Source organism: Pinus tabuliformis, chromosome 3_2 (assembly GCF_031772625.1).
Source record: "Pinus tabuliformis cultivar Carrire ecotype Pingquan chromosome 3_2, CPIR1, whole genome shotgun sequence".
In the NCBI taxonomy this organism is placed as follows: domain Eukaryota; kingdom Viridiplantae; phylum Streptophyta; class Pinopsida; order Pinales; family Pinaceae; genus Pinus; species Pinus tabuliformis.
The window spans coordinates 1,077,761,024-1,077,775,722 of NC_142302.1; the positions used below are offsets into that span (position 1 = coordinate 1,077,761,024).

The 14,699-nt window shown below is 41.4% G+C and overlaps 1 protein-coding gene across 1 annotated transcript in view; it reads left to right on the top strand.

The window, feature by feature from the left end:
- Positions 1–1,250: 1,250 nt before the first annotated feature.
- Positions 1,251–14,699, top strand: part of LOC149184416 (uncharacterized) — an 86,259-nt gene continuing 72,810 nt past the window's right edge. Inside the window, exon 1 of the mRNA XM_089417472.1 lies at positions 1,251–1,855. Coding sequence (XP_089273598.1) covers positions 1,286–1,855 — 570 coding nt within the window. The 5' untranslated portion in view covers positions 1,251–1,285. The remainder of the gene's footprint in view (positions 1,856–14,699) is intronic.

The following is a 14,699-nucleotide window of genomic DNA, read 5'->3' on the forward strand; positions in this document are numbered from 1 at the left end:
TAATTATTTTTAAAAATATAATAATAATGAAAAGAACAAAAGTACGATTCTTGCAAATGGATTTCAAACACTGAAATTCCAGAAGCAAAAAAGCAATTCTGCACCGAGTCAGGAAGTGATAATAGGTATATGGAAATTAAATCAGAACATTTAATTTTCGAAGTTTTTGATGTTTTTCTTTTTTTGGTATGAAAAAAGGTTGATTGTATTTATTAAATAATTATATAAAGTCCAAAATACATCTGATATAAAATCCAAAATACATCTGATATAATTTGATATGAGATATAACTCCAAATCTGTACAATAGTATAGAGGCAACAGAAGTATTTCTGATATGATTAATAGCCAATATTCCGCCATAAACTAGTGAAGAAAATGAAATATATGTGCCAAAAAGCTATCAACCAAAAAAAGAGACAAAATTTGTCTAAAACAGATAAATAGTCTAGAAAAGTCAAAACCCCGATAAGAAGCATACATAATCTACTATTGAGATAGTATGTGAACCTTCACTTCAGCATGTATTTTTCTGTGGGATAAAAATGTCTGAACCTTCACTTTTCTAGGTTCTCATGTTTTTCACTTTTTAAGGTTCTCAATGTTTTTTCATTATTGATCACTGGCCACAGCATTATTCGTAGCGGTTGTATGGTAGAAAGAATATTGTTGGAATTGAAAAAAAATAAAAGTAAAAAACAGAATGTTGTAATGTTTTTCACTTTTTAAGGTTCTCGATGTTTTTTTCATCATTGATCACTGGTAAAAAGAATATTGTTGGAATTGAAAAAAATAAAAAGTAGAAAACAGAGTTTTGTAATGTTTGAATTATTTTATTTTATATTAAAAATATATTTTATTTTTAGATATTCAAAGTTTTGAAGTTTAATAATTATAACTTAAATTTAAAAAAAAATTATCAAATTTATCATAATTTTATCAAAATTTATTAGTTTCCCAACTGCTTTGTAAATTTCTTTTAAACATAGATTCCTAAATTTGTAATAAATTCTCTCCACCGCTTTATTCCTAAATTTGTAGTCAATTCTTTCAGGTTGGAGCTGTAAACGGGCACGCTTGCCTTACAACTGTATACTTAGCTTTCCTAAGAAGCAACACAGATTCTGTCATTGTACCCGGTCTCTCTTCCTTTATTACAACTTGTCTTCGAATCACGAACCGCCAGGTTCCTGCTCTGTTAAAAAATATAGTAACTGTATTCCAGTCGAACCTCAATTTCTCATCATCCAAGACGCTTAGGAATTCCACAGCCATTTCCCCATCAATGGCTGTGAGCAATTCTGGAACTTCAGATGAACATCGTTTTTCCAGGTTTGGATTTCGATTATCTTTATCAGAAATCGAGAGATGGCTGGACAATCAGCTAACGATTTCTACAACCCATCTCATTTCTTACCTCAGTTCGCCTGAGGGGCTTCATATACTGAGACATATAGCAGACAACCGTTCTCTGTCGTCTCAAATTGTCATCAAATTGGCCAAACTTGTAACTAGGGATGATATAAGATGTAGCGTGGCAAGGTTTGATACCAATAAAATATACGGAGCATTTCTGGGGTCGGCTTTTCTCACACAGATTCAAGCCCATGTCGGAGCCATGATGGAGCCGAAGCCCAAGGATTTATGGCCCTTTCTTCATCTTTTGGAAGAGATGCAGAATCGAACAGAGGATGGATGGAGGTTCTTTCCAGCTGAGACTCTTAGAGAAGCAATTAATGAGATTCCAGAAGGCGCTGAAAAGTCTAAACTGTGTCAGCAATTTTGCAAGCTCATTGAATATCGAAATAAAATGAAAAGGCTCCAGCAACTTTCAAAGTCTGAAGAGCAATACCAGGTAAGAGTCATTCTAGTGATCATTGAATACCGTGTTCACTTCATGGAATCAAAATACAGTACACTATCATGGATCTATCATCCTTCACCTCTATATATGAAATTCTATTTTTAAATCAATTTAAGCTTTAATGATATCAAAATACACTCGCACGGTTTTATGTTTCTATTTTTAAGCGGATAGGATAGACTTGGTGTATTTCTGAATAGGCCTGTAGAATTTTTATTTTTGAAAAAATGCATAGATAATTTAGATTTACCAAGTTAAAAATATTCTTTGTCCAAAGCTTTTTATTCATATGATCTGTTTCAAAAGTGTTATTGTTTCTATACAAATATTGCTATAAGTGTGTGAGAGTTGTTTTTTTTGTTTGTTGTGAATTTTGTTTTTGCAAGTGTGAGATTTCTATGTGTAAATTTGGAGGTTGTGGTGTGTGGAGTGATTTTTGTCGGCTAAACTTCAAAAAATTCCTCTGACCATAAGTTTTGAGTGAAAATGGCCACTATGAGGGAGAAAATGCAGAAGAGATTGGAGGATTATTTCAGATCTCACGTTGTGAAAAAAGGGATCGAGTGTGTAAATTTGGAGGTTGTAATGTGTGGAGTGATTCTTGTTGGCCAAACTTCAAAAAATTCCTCTGACCACAAGTTTTGAGTGAAAATGGCCACTATGAGGGAGAAAATGCAGAAGAGATTGGAGGATTATTTCAGATCTCACGTTGTGAAAAAAGGGATCGAGTGTCTTCATAGGAGATCAGCCAACGACATCAATGGTTCACCTTAAAAGGGAGGCCATCGTGGAATTTCTAATGATAAGAGGTGGAGACAGAACCGAATTTCATGTGCCAGAGGTCGAGATCTGAGAGATTTATTTTAGAGCTAACGAATAAATCTCATGTTTGGCTCAGCTCCTTACCCACAATAGAGATGGAAGATCGTGCACATGATGTGGTCGCTCTGTGTTTAAAATGCCACTTGGCCATTCGGTCATTCTGTGTCAAATTTCTAGCTTGATTAACGTTATTTCTCCCTTATTGCTTGCTTCCTTATTATCGCTATCTGCCTTTCCAATTCCTACTTTCCCCACGAGTCGTGTATCACCTCTTTGAAATATTGGAAGCGCGAATTTTCTCTATTTATCGTTTGTAATATTCTTTTTTCCTGATGTGGTTAAAATGGATGAAATTTACTTATGGTATTTTCCTATGGGATCTATCGTTTGTAATATTCTTTTTTCTTGATGTGGTTAAAATGGATGAAATTTACTTATGGTATTTTCCTATCGGATCTATCCATAGTATTTGCTTTTGTTTTTCGAGGAAAAATAATAAAATAAAGTTTCTAGGAATGAAAACTCCGTAAATATCCAAACTCTAATCCATTAACTTGGTCAACGAGCATGTAGTCAAAGCCTTGTTGCCACATACAGGGTCGCTTGCCAACCTGGGCCATTCATCGTTGTATGGTCTAAGGTCTTGGTTTATTCATACATCAGGCGACAGTCATTAGGGCTCAATTGTTGGAAGCCATGTGTTGGCTTGTTGGAGCCTAACCCAAGTTCGGAGGTGATTTACCCAAACAAATCCTAGTACTACTAGCCCTTTTGAGAACAGTCCACGGAGTGCGGACTAAGGTCTCACCTGAAGTAGTATGGGAGGGTGCTAGAACCAGGTTTCCACACCCTGGAGATGTCTGATGGGTTCCAAGTGGTCCGCAGTTTGCCCTGCGCGCACGTCGCTACGCGCACTTATCAGTACCTCGCAGTCTGTGATGATGTCTTCACACAATCCTACTCGGGGGCCGAACAATGTTATTACCCAAGTCCTTATCAGTAACCCGATATTAGTATATTAACTTAGCTTATATGTATGCTTTCAGTTATACTTAACAATATTCACCATTCATACAAATGCGCGTAGTAAATAAATAGTATAATTGCAAATGATATCAAACAGGTAATAACACAAGAACAAATACACAGATTTCAGATAAAACTTCTCTTTATTATTCTTCTTCCTTGGTTATAGACTCGACTCCGCCCTACGCACTCAGCTGCAAGGGTCTGCGCACTCAGCTGCGGACTCTACTAGGCCTCTGCGCACTCAGCTGCAAAGCCTCTTCCTATTACTACGACCCAAGATACTTAGACTCTTACTCTATGCTCGCTATCTTATTCTATTCATCAGATTCTATCCCTTCATTTGTTTCTTTACAACTTAGAGCCTCTCTCTATTTATACAATCCCATGGTCCATGGACCATGGGTAGGCCAACACTACATTCAAAACTTAGGGTCGACAACCCTATAACTCTAACATACAATTCGCGCTCAGCACCCACAATTCGCGGAGTCTTTACAACAATATTACTCAAAACTTGGGCTTTGAGCCCTAAACCATCTTGTGGAGGGATTCCATGCCCAACAAGCCCCCAACACAAACATCGCGACTCGCCCTCGAGTCACTCTGTTTGTGCGGCGATCTTGGCGCGGAGTCCCTCCAACTGTTCCCGTACGGTGCTGATGTCTGCAGCGCACTGAGCTGCTGCCTGCTGAATTCGTTCCTCCATGTCTAACTTGTGTCCTTACATCTGTACCGACATCTGCTGCGTATGCTTATAGTCCCGCGCCCTTGTCCGACTTCTCGGGCTGCGAAGACTGTGCTTTCGCTGGTAAGTCAGATAGCTGGCCCACCCGTGTAAGGCTTCAAGCGGCTATCGTTTATTTTGCCTGGGAAGGGTTCTCCATTTAGTTTGACTAGCTGCACCATGCCTCCATCTGTGACCTCCTTAACCACGTATGGTCCCAGCCAGTGCATTCTGAATTTTCCCATAAAATTTTCAAACTTACTATCATACAGCAGCACTAAGTCGTTTACCTTGAAGGTGCGCAACTTGATATGGTGGTCGTACCAGGGTTTTTCACATTGTTTTTGTACCTGCTGATGAAATCCAGCCAAAAACCGTTCTTCTTTGAGTTCCTCTAATTGCACGAGCCTTTCCTCAAGAGCTTTGCGGTCTGTCATGCCTGTAAGCGCTGTTATTCGCAGACTAGGTACAATATATTCCATCGGCATGACAGCTTCCACACCATAAACTAACTGGAAAGATGTCTGTCTCGTCAGTTTCTTGCACGTTTTCTTGTAAGCCCATAGCACGGCAGGTACGCGCAAGTCCCAATCGTTTCGCTGCGCGTTGCACACTTTGGTCAGCGTAGTTTCCAGTATTTTGTTGAATGCCTCTACTGTCCCATTAGCTTGTGGGTGGTATGGTGTACTTTTCTGATGATACACCTAGAACTCTTCTGTGAGCGCGTTGATGGTTTCATTCAGGAAATGTGTTCTGCGATCACTCATTAAGATTTTTGGACAGCCAAATCGGGTCAACACATTTTCGAACAAAAACTTTGCAGCTGTAGCGGTCGTGCAGTCTTTGACCGGCTGCGCTTCTGCCCATCGTGTCAGGTACTCTGTCGCGGTGATGATGTAGCATGCGCCCGTCTTTCCTTAAGGTTTGATCGGTCCCACAAATTCGATTGCCCATTTTTCAAATGACTGCAGCGTCATTTATGGATTTAACGGCATCTCATCCCTCCGTGATGGTTTTCCAGTCCTTTGACATATATCGCAGGCCTTACAGTGTGCTTTCGAATCCTAGTGCAAGGTTGGCCACCATAACCCTGCACGAAGAATCTTCTATGCGGTCACGCGTCCTGCATAGTGTCCTCCTGCAGCACCCCCATGTGCTTCTGTGAGGATCTGACTTCGTTCGAATTCAGGTACGTATTTTCGCAATATCTCATCATTTCCCATTTTGTATAGGTGCCCCGCGATGACAGAAAAATCCGTCGCGTGCACCACCAATTCGTTCTTCTGTTGGACAGAGTATTCCTTCGACGCAGTCCCTATTGTCAGAAAGTGGATTATATCCTCGAAGTGCCCGTCCGCAACATGCACCACAAAGAGTTGTGTATCAGAGAGTCCCTCCTCCAAATTAGTAGGTTCCTAGCCAGTCTCAGTTCACGACAAGTGATCCTGTCTTGCGTTCAGGCGTCCCGACTTTACTATGACCTCAAAATCATATTCCTGAAATAGTAAGAGCCACCTACATATGCGCCCCCCCAACACAGGCTTATTGACTAGATATTTCAGCGCGGAATGGTCAGTATACATCTTGAAATGTCCTCCGAGTAAATAGTGTCGGTATTTTTGGAGCACGTACACCATTGCCAACCCCTCGCGCTCGGTAGTGGAATAGTTCTTCTCTGCTTTGGACAACCTCCGACTTGCAAACGCGTTAGGGTGATCCAAGCCTTCCCGGCCCTACTATGTGAGCACTGCTCCGTGCGACACACGACACATCAACATGGACATGAAACTCCACATCCCATTTTGGGAAGACCAGGATTGGAGCGGAGGCCAATTTCCCCTTCAAGAAGTCCAAACTTTTCATACAGACGTCATTCCAGCAAAATGTAACATCCTTTTTCAATAATTTTTCAATCGGCGTGGTGATTTGGGCATAGATTTTGATAAAATTTCTGTAGTGTCCGGTGTGTCCCAAGGTAGCGCACAGTTGTTTAACACTTCGCGGTGCTTCCAAATTTAGAATAACGGAAATCTTCACAGGGTCCACCATCAGTCCTTGATTGCAAACCACATGTCCCAACAGGTTTCCAAAGGGAATGAGGAATGTGCACTTCTTAAGGTTTAGTGCAATCTGATGTCATCGACAAATATCCAGCATCAAGCGTAAGCTTGCTACATGGTGCTTAACTAATCCAAAGACAGTCCAATCATCCAGATAGACCTCCAAGAACTTGTGGACGTATTCTTTAAATGCAACAACAATGATGTGCGAAAAGATGGTTGGTGTGTTCTTCAATCCAAACAGCATAACAGTGTATTGAAAGCAGCCCCATTCTGTTACAAAGGTCGTTTTGATCCTGTCTTTCGGCGTGAACTTAATCTGATGGTACCCTGAGAACCCATCCGTGAACGAGTATGCTTCCTGGCTGCCAACATTTTCCAGTACTTCATCTGTGAGCGGTGTCGAGAATGGATCGTGTACACAGGCGTCATTCAGCTTCTTGAGGTCCACATATTCTTATTTCGCCCTTCTGCTTTTTCTCCTGCACTACCATAAGACGCACCCAGTCGGATTCTTCCACTGACTCAATAATTCTGGCTGCAAGCATTTTGTGTAATTCTTCGCAGACCTTTTCCTTATACTTCGGATTCAAACAGTAAGGTTGCTGCTTAACCGGCTTCGCGTCGGGTTTTAGGGTGATCTTCATCATCCCTAAGTCGCCAATGATCCCTTTTAAATCTATAATTTTGGTCGGGAACAAGTCTTGGTATTTGTGGAGTAACTCAACGACCTTATCCACCGTGGCATCATCCCAATAGTCCCCAAGTGTTGCATACTTTGGCTCTGACTCTGTTCCAATTGTTACAGGGAAAAGTGTCTACTCATAACTGCTTAACCCACTAAGGTGTGACAGCTGCCTTAGAAACAAACAGAGTAAAGCTACTTTCGTTTTTCCTTTACGAATTATAGATAGAGAGGAACAAAAAGACCAACCTCTGTCTTGCGCTAATCTCCTGATTTGATTCCTCTCTTCCTTGATAGTCTTTCGCTACTTGTTCCCCTGCACGCCCAGCTTCACAAAGTACCTGTAAGATCACAGTAGCATAGCACTATACAAAGACATGGATCTATAATCATAAACAATCTAGGATCAGATGTAAATTGACCATACAAATGCAGCAAACAACAATGACACAAGAGTATGGAGGAAAACTTGAATAGCTTTTATTGATAAACAAGAAAGAGCCAAGAGGAATTACAACCAGTTGTTCTGACCCAGCATCAACCTCTCAGCAAGGAAGCCCCTCTTCACCTCATACAAAGCTTAGATCACCCAACAATCTGATGTTTGTCTCAAGAAACCAATAGCAATTCCTTACAATATGCAAAATTCCAGCCCCTGGATCTCTGGGATGAGGGATCCATATATAGATATTTGTAATGGAGAAGAGTCAGCTTATGATTTGATTAGTGTCTTCCCTCTGATAGTTCTTGCTTCCACTTGGAGATTGATGATTTCTTACTCATCCTTGGTCGAATTCAGAGAGGCAAGTGTCACAGGAGAAGTTTCTAGAAGCTTCCATTGCCTCTCCACCTCGCGGAATGACACTGCCATTTGTCATTTATCGCCCATCGCACCCCATAGAAGGGCTTTTTGAAATGCAACGCACCCACACAGTGTACTTAGGTGAGATGCAACGCACTTGGCCAGTGGAGCAACTGAAATGATCCTGTTTTGACCAATTCTGAGCAGTTTTTCATGGAGAACTTCTGGGAGAAGCTGTAATCTGTTGACCTTGTTCCTTTAGGGGTTAGAACAACACTTTTAGGGACTTAGGAGCCCTTGGTTTATGGACATTTCATGCTTGGGGTTGTAGTGCCCAAAAATGTCTATAACAGTTGCCCCCTAAAGCATGAGGTCGTTAATCTTTTGATGTCGGGTGAAATGCTTTATTATGAGGATCCGAAGTTCTTTCAAGCTGGGAGGAGACCTGCAATAAAATACAATACAATACATTATCTTCATAATATTTTCATGATCTAGCTGAGGTGGGAATTCCCATGCTCAGCTTTATAAATTCATTTTCATGTACATAGGACAGAGAATCGTCTGAGTGTAGACTTATGATTCTGATAGAGCCATCATCCCTTTGATTGGATGATTATCTGTGCAGCAATGATGTACATTTGATGTTTTTACTTTCCTGAATGTATATCGCAGCCCGGATGGATGAAACTAGATCCGGGGTCTTCAATCTTGTTCAATCTTCACTCGAAGTACAAGTCTATCCATGTGAGAAATGTTCTGAAGTCGAACATGGAAAGACATCGCTTGATTACCAGCCAATGATATAAGCTATTAACAAGTGCGAGAGGAATCACCGATAATGATAATGACCCTCAAGGTACTGCAGTACAATTCACGTGGTGTGAATAAAGGGCTTGGCGTCAAACACCACGCAAAATCTTTCGGTCGAAGGTCATTGATGTAAACCTGTCGCCGGAAGTGAGAAACTTGCCATTGAGGCATGCAAGCTTCAAAGTACTAAATGGGGTGTTCCTAGATCACCTTCTTGGATAATGAGCTGATGTCGACAAGAAGTGATCCGTCATAGGAGGGCCTTAATGAATCCCACATCAATGACACGGAACTGAGCAAATGATTTTAATGGAGGTGAAAACGGTCTGGTGATATAAGGTTCAGGGTGGCAGTCATGAAAGAATGGAGTATAAATGTATTGTAGTGGGTGAGACACAGGTGAATTCTCTGAATGACTTCTCTTGAATATATCGGCGACACTGACTTGATGGATTGGTAGCATTAACCCCAAATGTGGATGGTATTATGGGACCATGGTGATGTGACCGGTGAATGAAACAACCCAACCCGACTTGGATGCAGAGTGAAAGTGTCATGTTCAAGAGCGACTTGCTACCAACAAAGTTTCTTCAAGTTTTCTTCCCAATTTTTCCCCAGTCATTGCTGACTAGTACCTCTTTATTTCTATCAAGCTTGAGGAGGATAACATATGCTTGTTTTATAATTTGCCTTTCGAGCAAACCCATCGCTATGTTTTAACGATCCTAGCGATAGTGAAACTCGTTCTCGTCTATAGACAAGTTTGTCACTATTAAAATTTTAACGAGTTTAACGACAAAGATAACTCGGTCCTTTTCAATTTTATAGAGTCTGGAAAGGAACGTAAAGGTAACTCCAAAATTCATTTTTCGTCATCTAATCCCTTAAGCCCGCAAAAGTATAAAACAATACAGAAGGGATGAATTTTCGATACTTTTAACGAGCCGAACAAAACAAGCGCTCGATCTTTTTGTGTAATAATCCCTCAGGTCCAAAAAGATTAAAATTTAGAGGAGGGATAGCACTTCCGGTCCCTTTAACGAGCTGGAGAGGCCAATGGCTCGGCAATCTTTTCATATTTTACGAGTCAGTTGAAAATAGCTTAAAGGAGACTCGTCTTTTGAGGAATGAGTGATAAAATGGGTAGCAACTGATTCCAGGTAAGGTTTGGAATTTTCCAATCACGGCAGTGTTACAAGGATGGCTAGTGAGATCACTCTTCGCAGCTGTTCCTCAACATGGGTAAATAATCAAATGGAGGTGAATGATCGGCTAATGCAAAAGTGGAGGTGACGGGGCAAACACGACCAAGGCTTTAATGGCTGAAGTACTACATGCACGATGGTTATTTACCGGGGAATAGTTCATTTTTTAATGAGTTTAAACGTGGGGGGAAACATTTGCTCATGGCTTATGTTTATTTTTTAACGAGCTTGAACTATGTGCTAAAACTGCTCGATTAAATGGTCTCTTTTTGACTTTACCATAAATAGCTTTGTTCTTTCAAAGATTGTACTGTATTCTCACTTGCTTCATCAAACTAGTCAGAAATGAACAATATATGCTTGAAAAATGAGTTAGAACACTAACATTTTAATTTGAACTACGTAAAAAGTAATGAAAAAGTGCTTTTACCTCTCATTTTACCATTTCATTTGAACTTTGGTTTGTTGGAGCTTTGGAGGTTCTTTCCCCCTTTGATTTTCATCAGGTGATTTCGGGAGATTCTATGGACGATTCTCGGCGCCGTCTGGACCAGGTAGGAGCTAAACTTGAGCTCTTTCATTTCATGCTTTCCATTTTGCATTCTGAGCTTGATTCCTGGTTTTTCTGAGCCTCTAGGGTTTGAAAAACTCGTTCTGCCTTCAGCGCACCCTCTGTGTATCGAAAGGTGCGTTGGATGTTGGCCTGTCCAATGGCCATCTGACATGCAACGCACCCAGAGCACTACTGTAGGTGCGATGGGCGTAGAGAAGGAATTTTATGCACAGTTTTTTGATGGAAATTTTGCCTGTTTCTTACCAAAATCAGGATCTAACTCTTCTCTTGTTTGTTTTTCAGAGATCTTTGGAGTAAGATGACTATTACATGGCGAGAACGTGAGCATGAAGAAGAGGACATGCTTGCCCTTCATGATCCGGTTACAGTAAACGCACTGCGGAACTGTGGCTTGCTGAAGTTTTTCTGCATTTCTAGCATGAGACAACAGATCAACTTACTGCAGTATTTTCTCGATGCTTGGGATCCTACCAACCAGGTGTTCCAGATCAGGGGCAAATCTATCCCCTTGACTGTAGTAGACATCTATTTCTTGACTGGCTTGTCGAGGCGGGGTGCCCCCATCTCTTTATCAGGTTCGGCCCGAGGAGGTGAATTTGTGAGAGATTATGTTCGCCGGTATTGCAAAGAGGGATCTCAGTCGAGTAAAGACGGCAAGATCATCATCCATGATGTCACTGACAAGTCCCTCAGGACTATTCTGTTTACTTTTGGTAGGATGGCTGGTGGTGCGGCTCTTCATGTAGCCAACCGATCTTATATGCAGTATGCCTTGGAATGCCTCCGACCGAAGGTGTTCAACTGGTGCGACGCAGTACTTCTTGTGATGAAAGAACAGTTGACCAAGGTAAAGAGCGGGAGGTTGAAGAACTTTGGGTATGGTTCTATTTTGACCGCCTTTGCCTTAGAGAAGATACCACTGATGCAACCGCAGTATATTGCACTCAATTTACCTTCACCTACTGAACCACGTATGCAGAGATGGGTTGACCATATGTCTAGGCATGCTGGTCAGTCTCAGATTTCATTTTCTGATACCTTCTTCAGGTGGTTTGATCGTCAGGAGATGGTTTATTCCGAGTATCCATATGCTGGCATGCACTTCCGAGGTGATCCAGATTTAGTACTGCTGGATGGCGAACAGTGGGGCGCGATTGGTAAATTCTTTGACCATATTCTTGTTTATCGTTTTTCATTTATAATGTCCTTGTGCTTTATTCTATCAAGACTTTAATCAAACTCATGTGTTCACGCAGATGTTGGTCTTGTTCGGCCAGTAGCACGCTTGAGAGTGCCAGCTGCCGCCCCAGCGGGAGAGGCTGTTGGAAGGGCTATCCTTCGCGACATCGATGTGGCCGAGACTCTCACAGCATTACAGGAGCAGGTTGAGGGCCTCACTCTTGGTATTCCAGATGTGAGGACTGACAAGCTGCCCTTGAGGTTGCAGCGGCATACTACTGGTGTGCCAAGACGATGGACTCGTCTCTTACACATGATCGCACAGGCTGTGACTTGCTATCACGAGCACCATTAGACTAGGGTGCCCCCTAGCATTTTGAGTTTTTGGTCACTTGACTGATTTTGTCTTGGTTACAGAACATTATGTGTAAACCATAAACAATTATATATATTTTTGATTTTCAGAGTTTTGTTTTGGTTAAGTTACATGATCCAAATGCAAACATTGATGGTATGCTTCTTTTTATAAATGTTGCAAATGTCTATCTAATACATAATTTGCCAATGAGTCAGTTAATGTGTTTAAGTTTCTGGAAATATGTTGATATTGAATAAAATCAAATTGTCTTTCCAAAATCTTAACCCTTAGGAACATGCGATAAATAGCTGGATTTCGGACAGAATAGATACCAGTGAGTTGTAGTATGACGAGTTGTGAGTCTAGCCTGACAATCAGTCGGCGTATACCATGTGTGATGGCATCAGAGAGAAGTTCTATCAACGCGCTATATTCAGCGATGTTATTTGTTGATCGACCAATACATACCCCTCTGAAACTTACTAACTCGCCGCTTGGATCAAAAATGGCCCAGGCTGCGGAAGATAAGTTCCGCGAACTACGACTCGCTCCGTCGGCATATCCAACACATGACTCCAATAGGTTTGACATCTGCAATAAATGTAAAAAGTGGATTACTTGACCAAAATAAACACTTTAGCGAAAACAAAAACATAACAAAAGTATACAGGTTACCATTATGCATAGCAACGCTTGAGGTACAACCTGTTATGAGGTTGCGCCAGTGGAATTATGTCATAATCCATTAACTCGTAGGCTCCTTTTGCTAACACTTGCTTAACAATATAGGGGCCCATTCATAAAGACTTAAATTTACCTGCTCCCAATTTATCGGATTCTTGGTGGTAAAGCAAGACCAAGTCACCTTCTGAGAAGACACGGGGTTTGACATTTTTGTCGAACTGCGCTTTGACTCATTTCTTATGGGCTTCGTTAGCCAAAGCGGCATCATGACGGGTTTCATCCAATTGGATTAGTTCCAAGAAACGAGCTTCTTCTTCTGAAGTTTCGGGGAGGAGATCAATTGCGAGTTTGAGAGACGAGATTTCGCACTGGATTGGTAAGACTGCTTCCAGGCCATATACCAGTTGGAAGGGCGTAAACCCGGTTGCATTCCTTACCGACGTTCGGTAAGCCCACAAAGCTGAGTACAGGATTAGGTGCCATCTTCTTTTGTGAACTCCAATCATCCTTTGCAGCATGCATTTCAGGACCTTGTTGATTGCTTCAACTTGTCCGTTGGCTTGCGGGTAATATGGAGTAGAGCTGTCGTGAGACAACCCTAGTTTGGCAGCTAATTCAACCATCATGTGATTGCGAAAATGCGATCCATGATCTGTGACTATAGCTTGTGGTACGCCGAATCTGGAGACTACATGATTGAAAAAAAAGAGGGCAGCTGTTTCACCAGTATTATCTAATGTAGGCATCGCCTCGGCCCATTTGGTAAAATAGTCAACTGCGACTATGATATACCCATGCCCCCCAGTCGAGGTGGGGTTACATGTCATGAAATCGATGCCCCATTTGGCGAATGGCCCGACAGCAACTATTGGCTGCAGAGGTGCGGGTGGTCTTCTGGTTTTGCTATCGAAAATTTGACAAGCATGGCAACTTCTAACTGCGTTTATGCAATCTTTAAACATTGTTGGCCAGAAGTATCCTGCTCGTAAGATTTTTTGCGCTGTAGCATAACCAGATTGATGCCCCCCACACGTGCCTGAATGACAATCATTCAGGACTTTTTTGGCCTCCTCATGCGTGAGGCACCTTCTCAGAACTGTATCGATACCGCGACGGTAAAGTGTATCACCGACGATCATGTAGTCTTTTGCTTGGTATCAAATACGTTTTTGTTCGGAGCGGGAGGTGTTTGGCCTATATTTTTGGGTTTGGAGATAAATTATTATATCTCCATACCACTCATTGCTTGAAGATATCAGAAACAAACTTTCTTCCACGATTGTTTCTTCGAATGTTTCATCGTTGGACGACAATGGGAGATCACACAATAATTCTGCGAAAACCAGAGCTTTCTTTGACTTGGATTTTACAAATTCCAAATCAAACTCTTGTAGGATTGCTATCCATTTTGAATATTTTCCCCCCAGCAACTGTCGCGACAATATATAAGTCATGGGGTTGGAATCTGACAGAATGGTAGTTTTTCGAAAGAGGACATAGTGTCGAAATCTCTGTATCGCTTGAACGGCTGTGAGCGCTAGCTTTTCAACATAAGAATATTTGCTTTCTGTATCATTTAAGTTTTTACTTAAATAATATATAGGATGTTCGATTCCATCGTCTTCTTGAACTAAAACCATTGCGATGGTCGTATCTGCTGCAGCCAGATACAGGTTAAAGTCTTTTTGATAATCAGGGGCGTACATTAATGATGCTTTCATTAGGGATTCTTTTAAAGCATCAAAGGAAGCTTGCGCAACCTGATCCCAGACAAAGGGTACTTCCTTTTTCAAAAGACGCGTATAACCTTTAGCAAGTTCGGCGTAATTTGGAATGAACCTCCTTAGAAAGTTTGCTTTCCCTTGGAGTTTCTGAATCTGAAGCAAATTCAAAGGTGGAG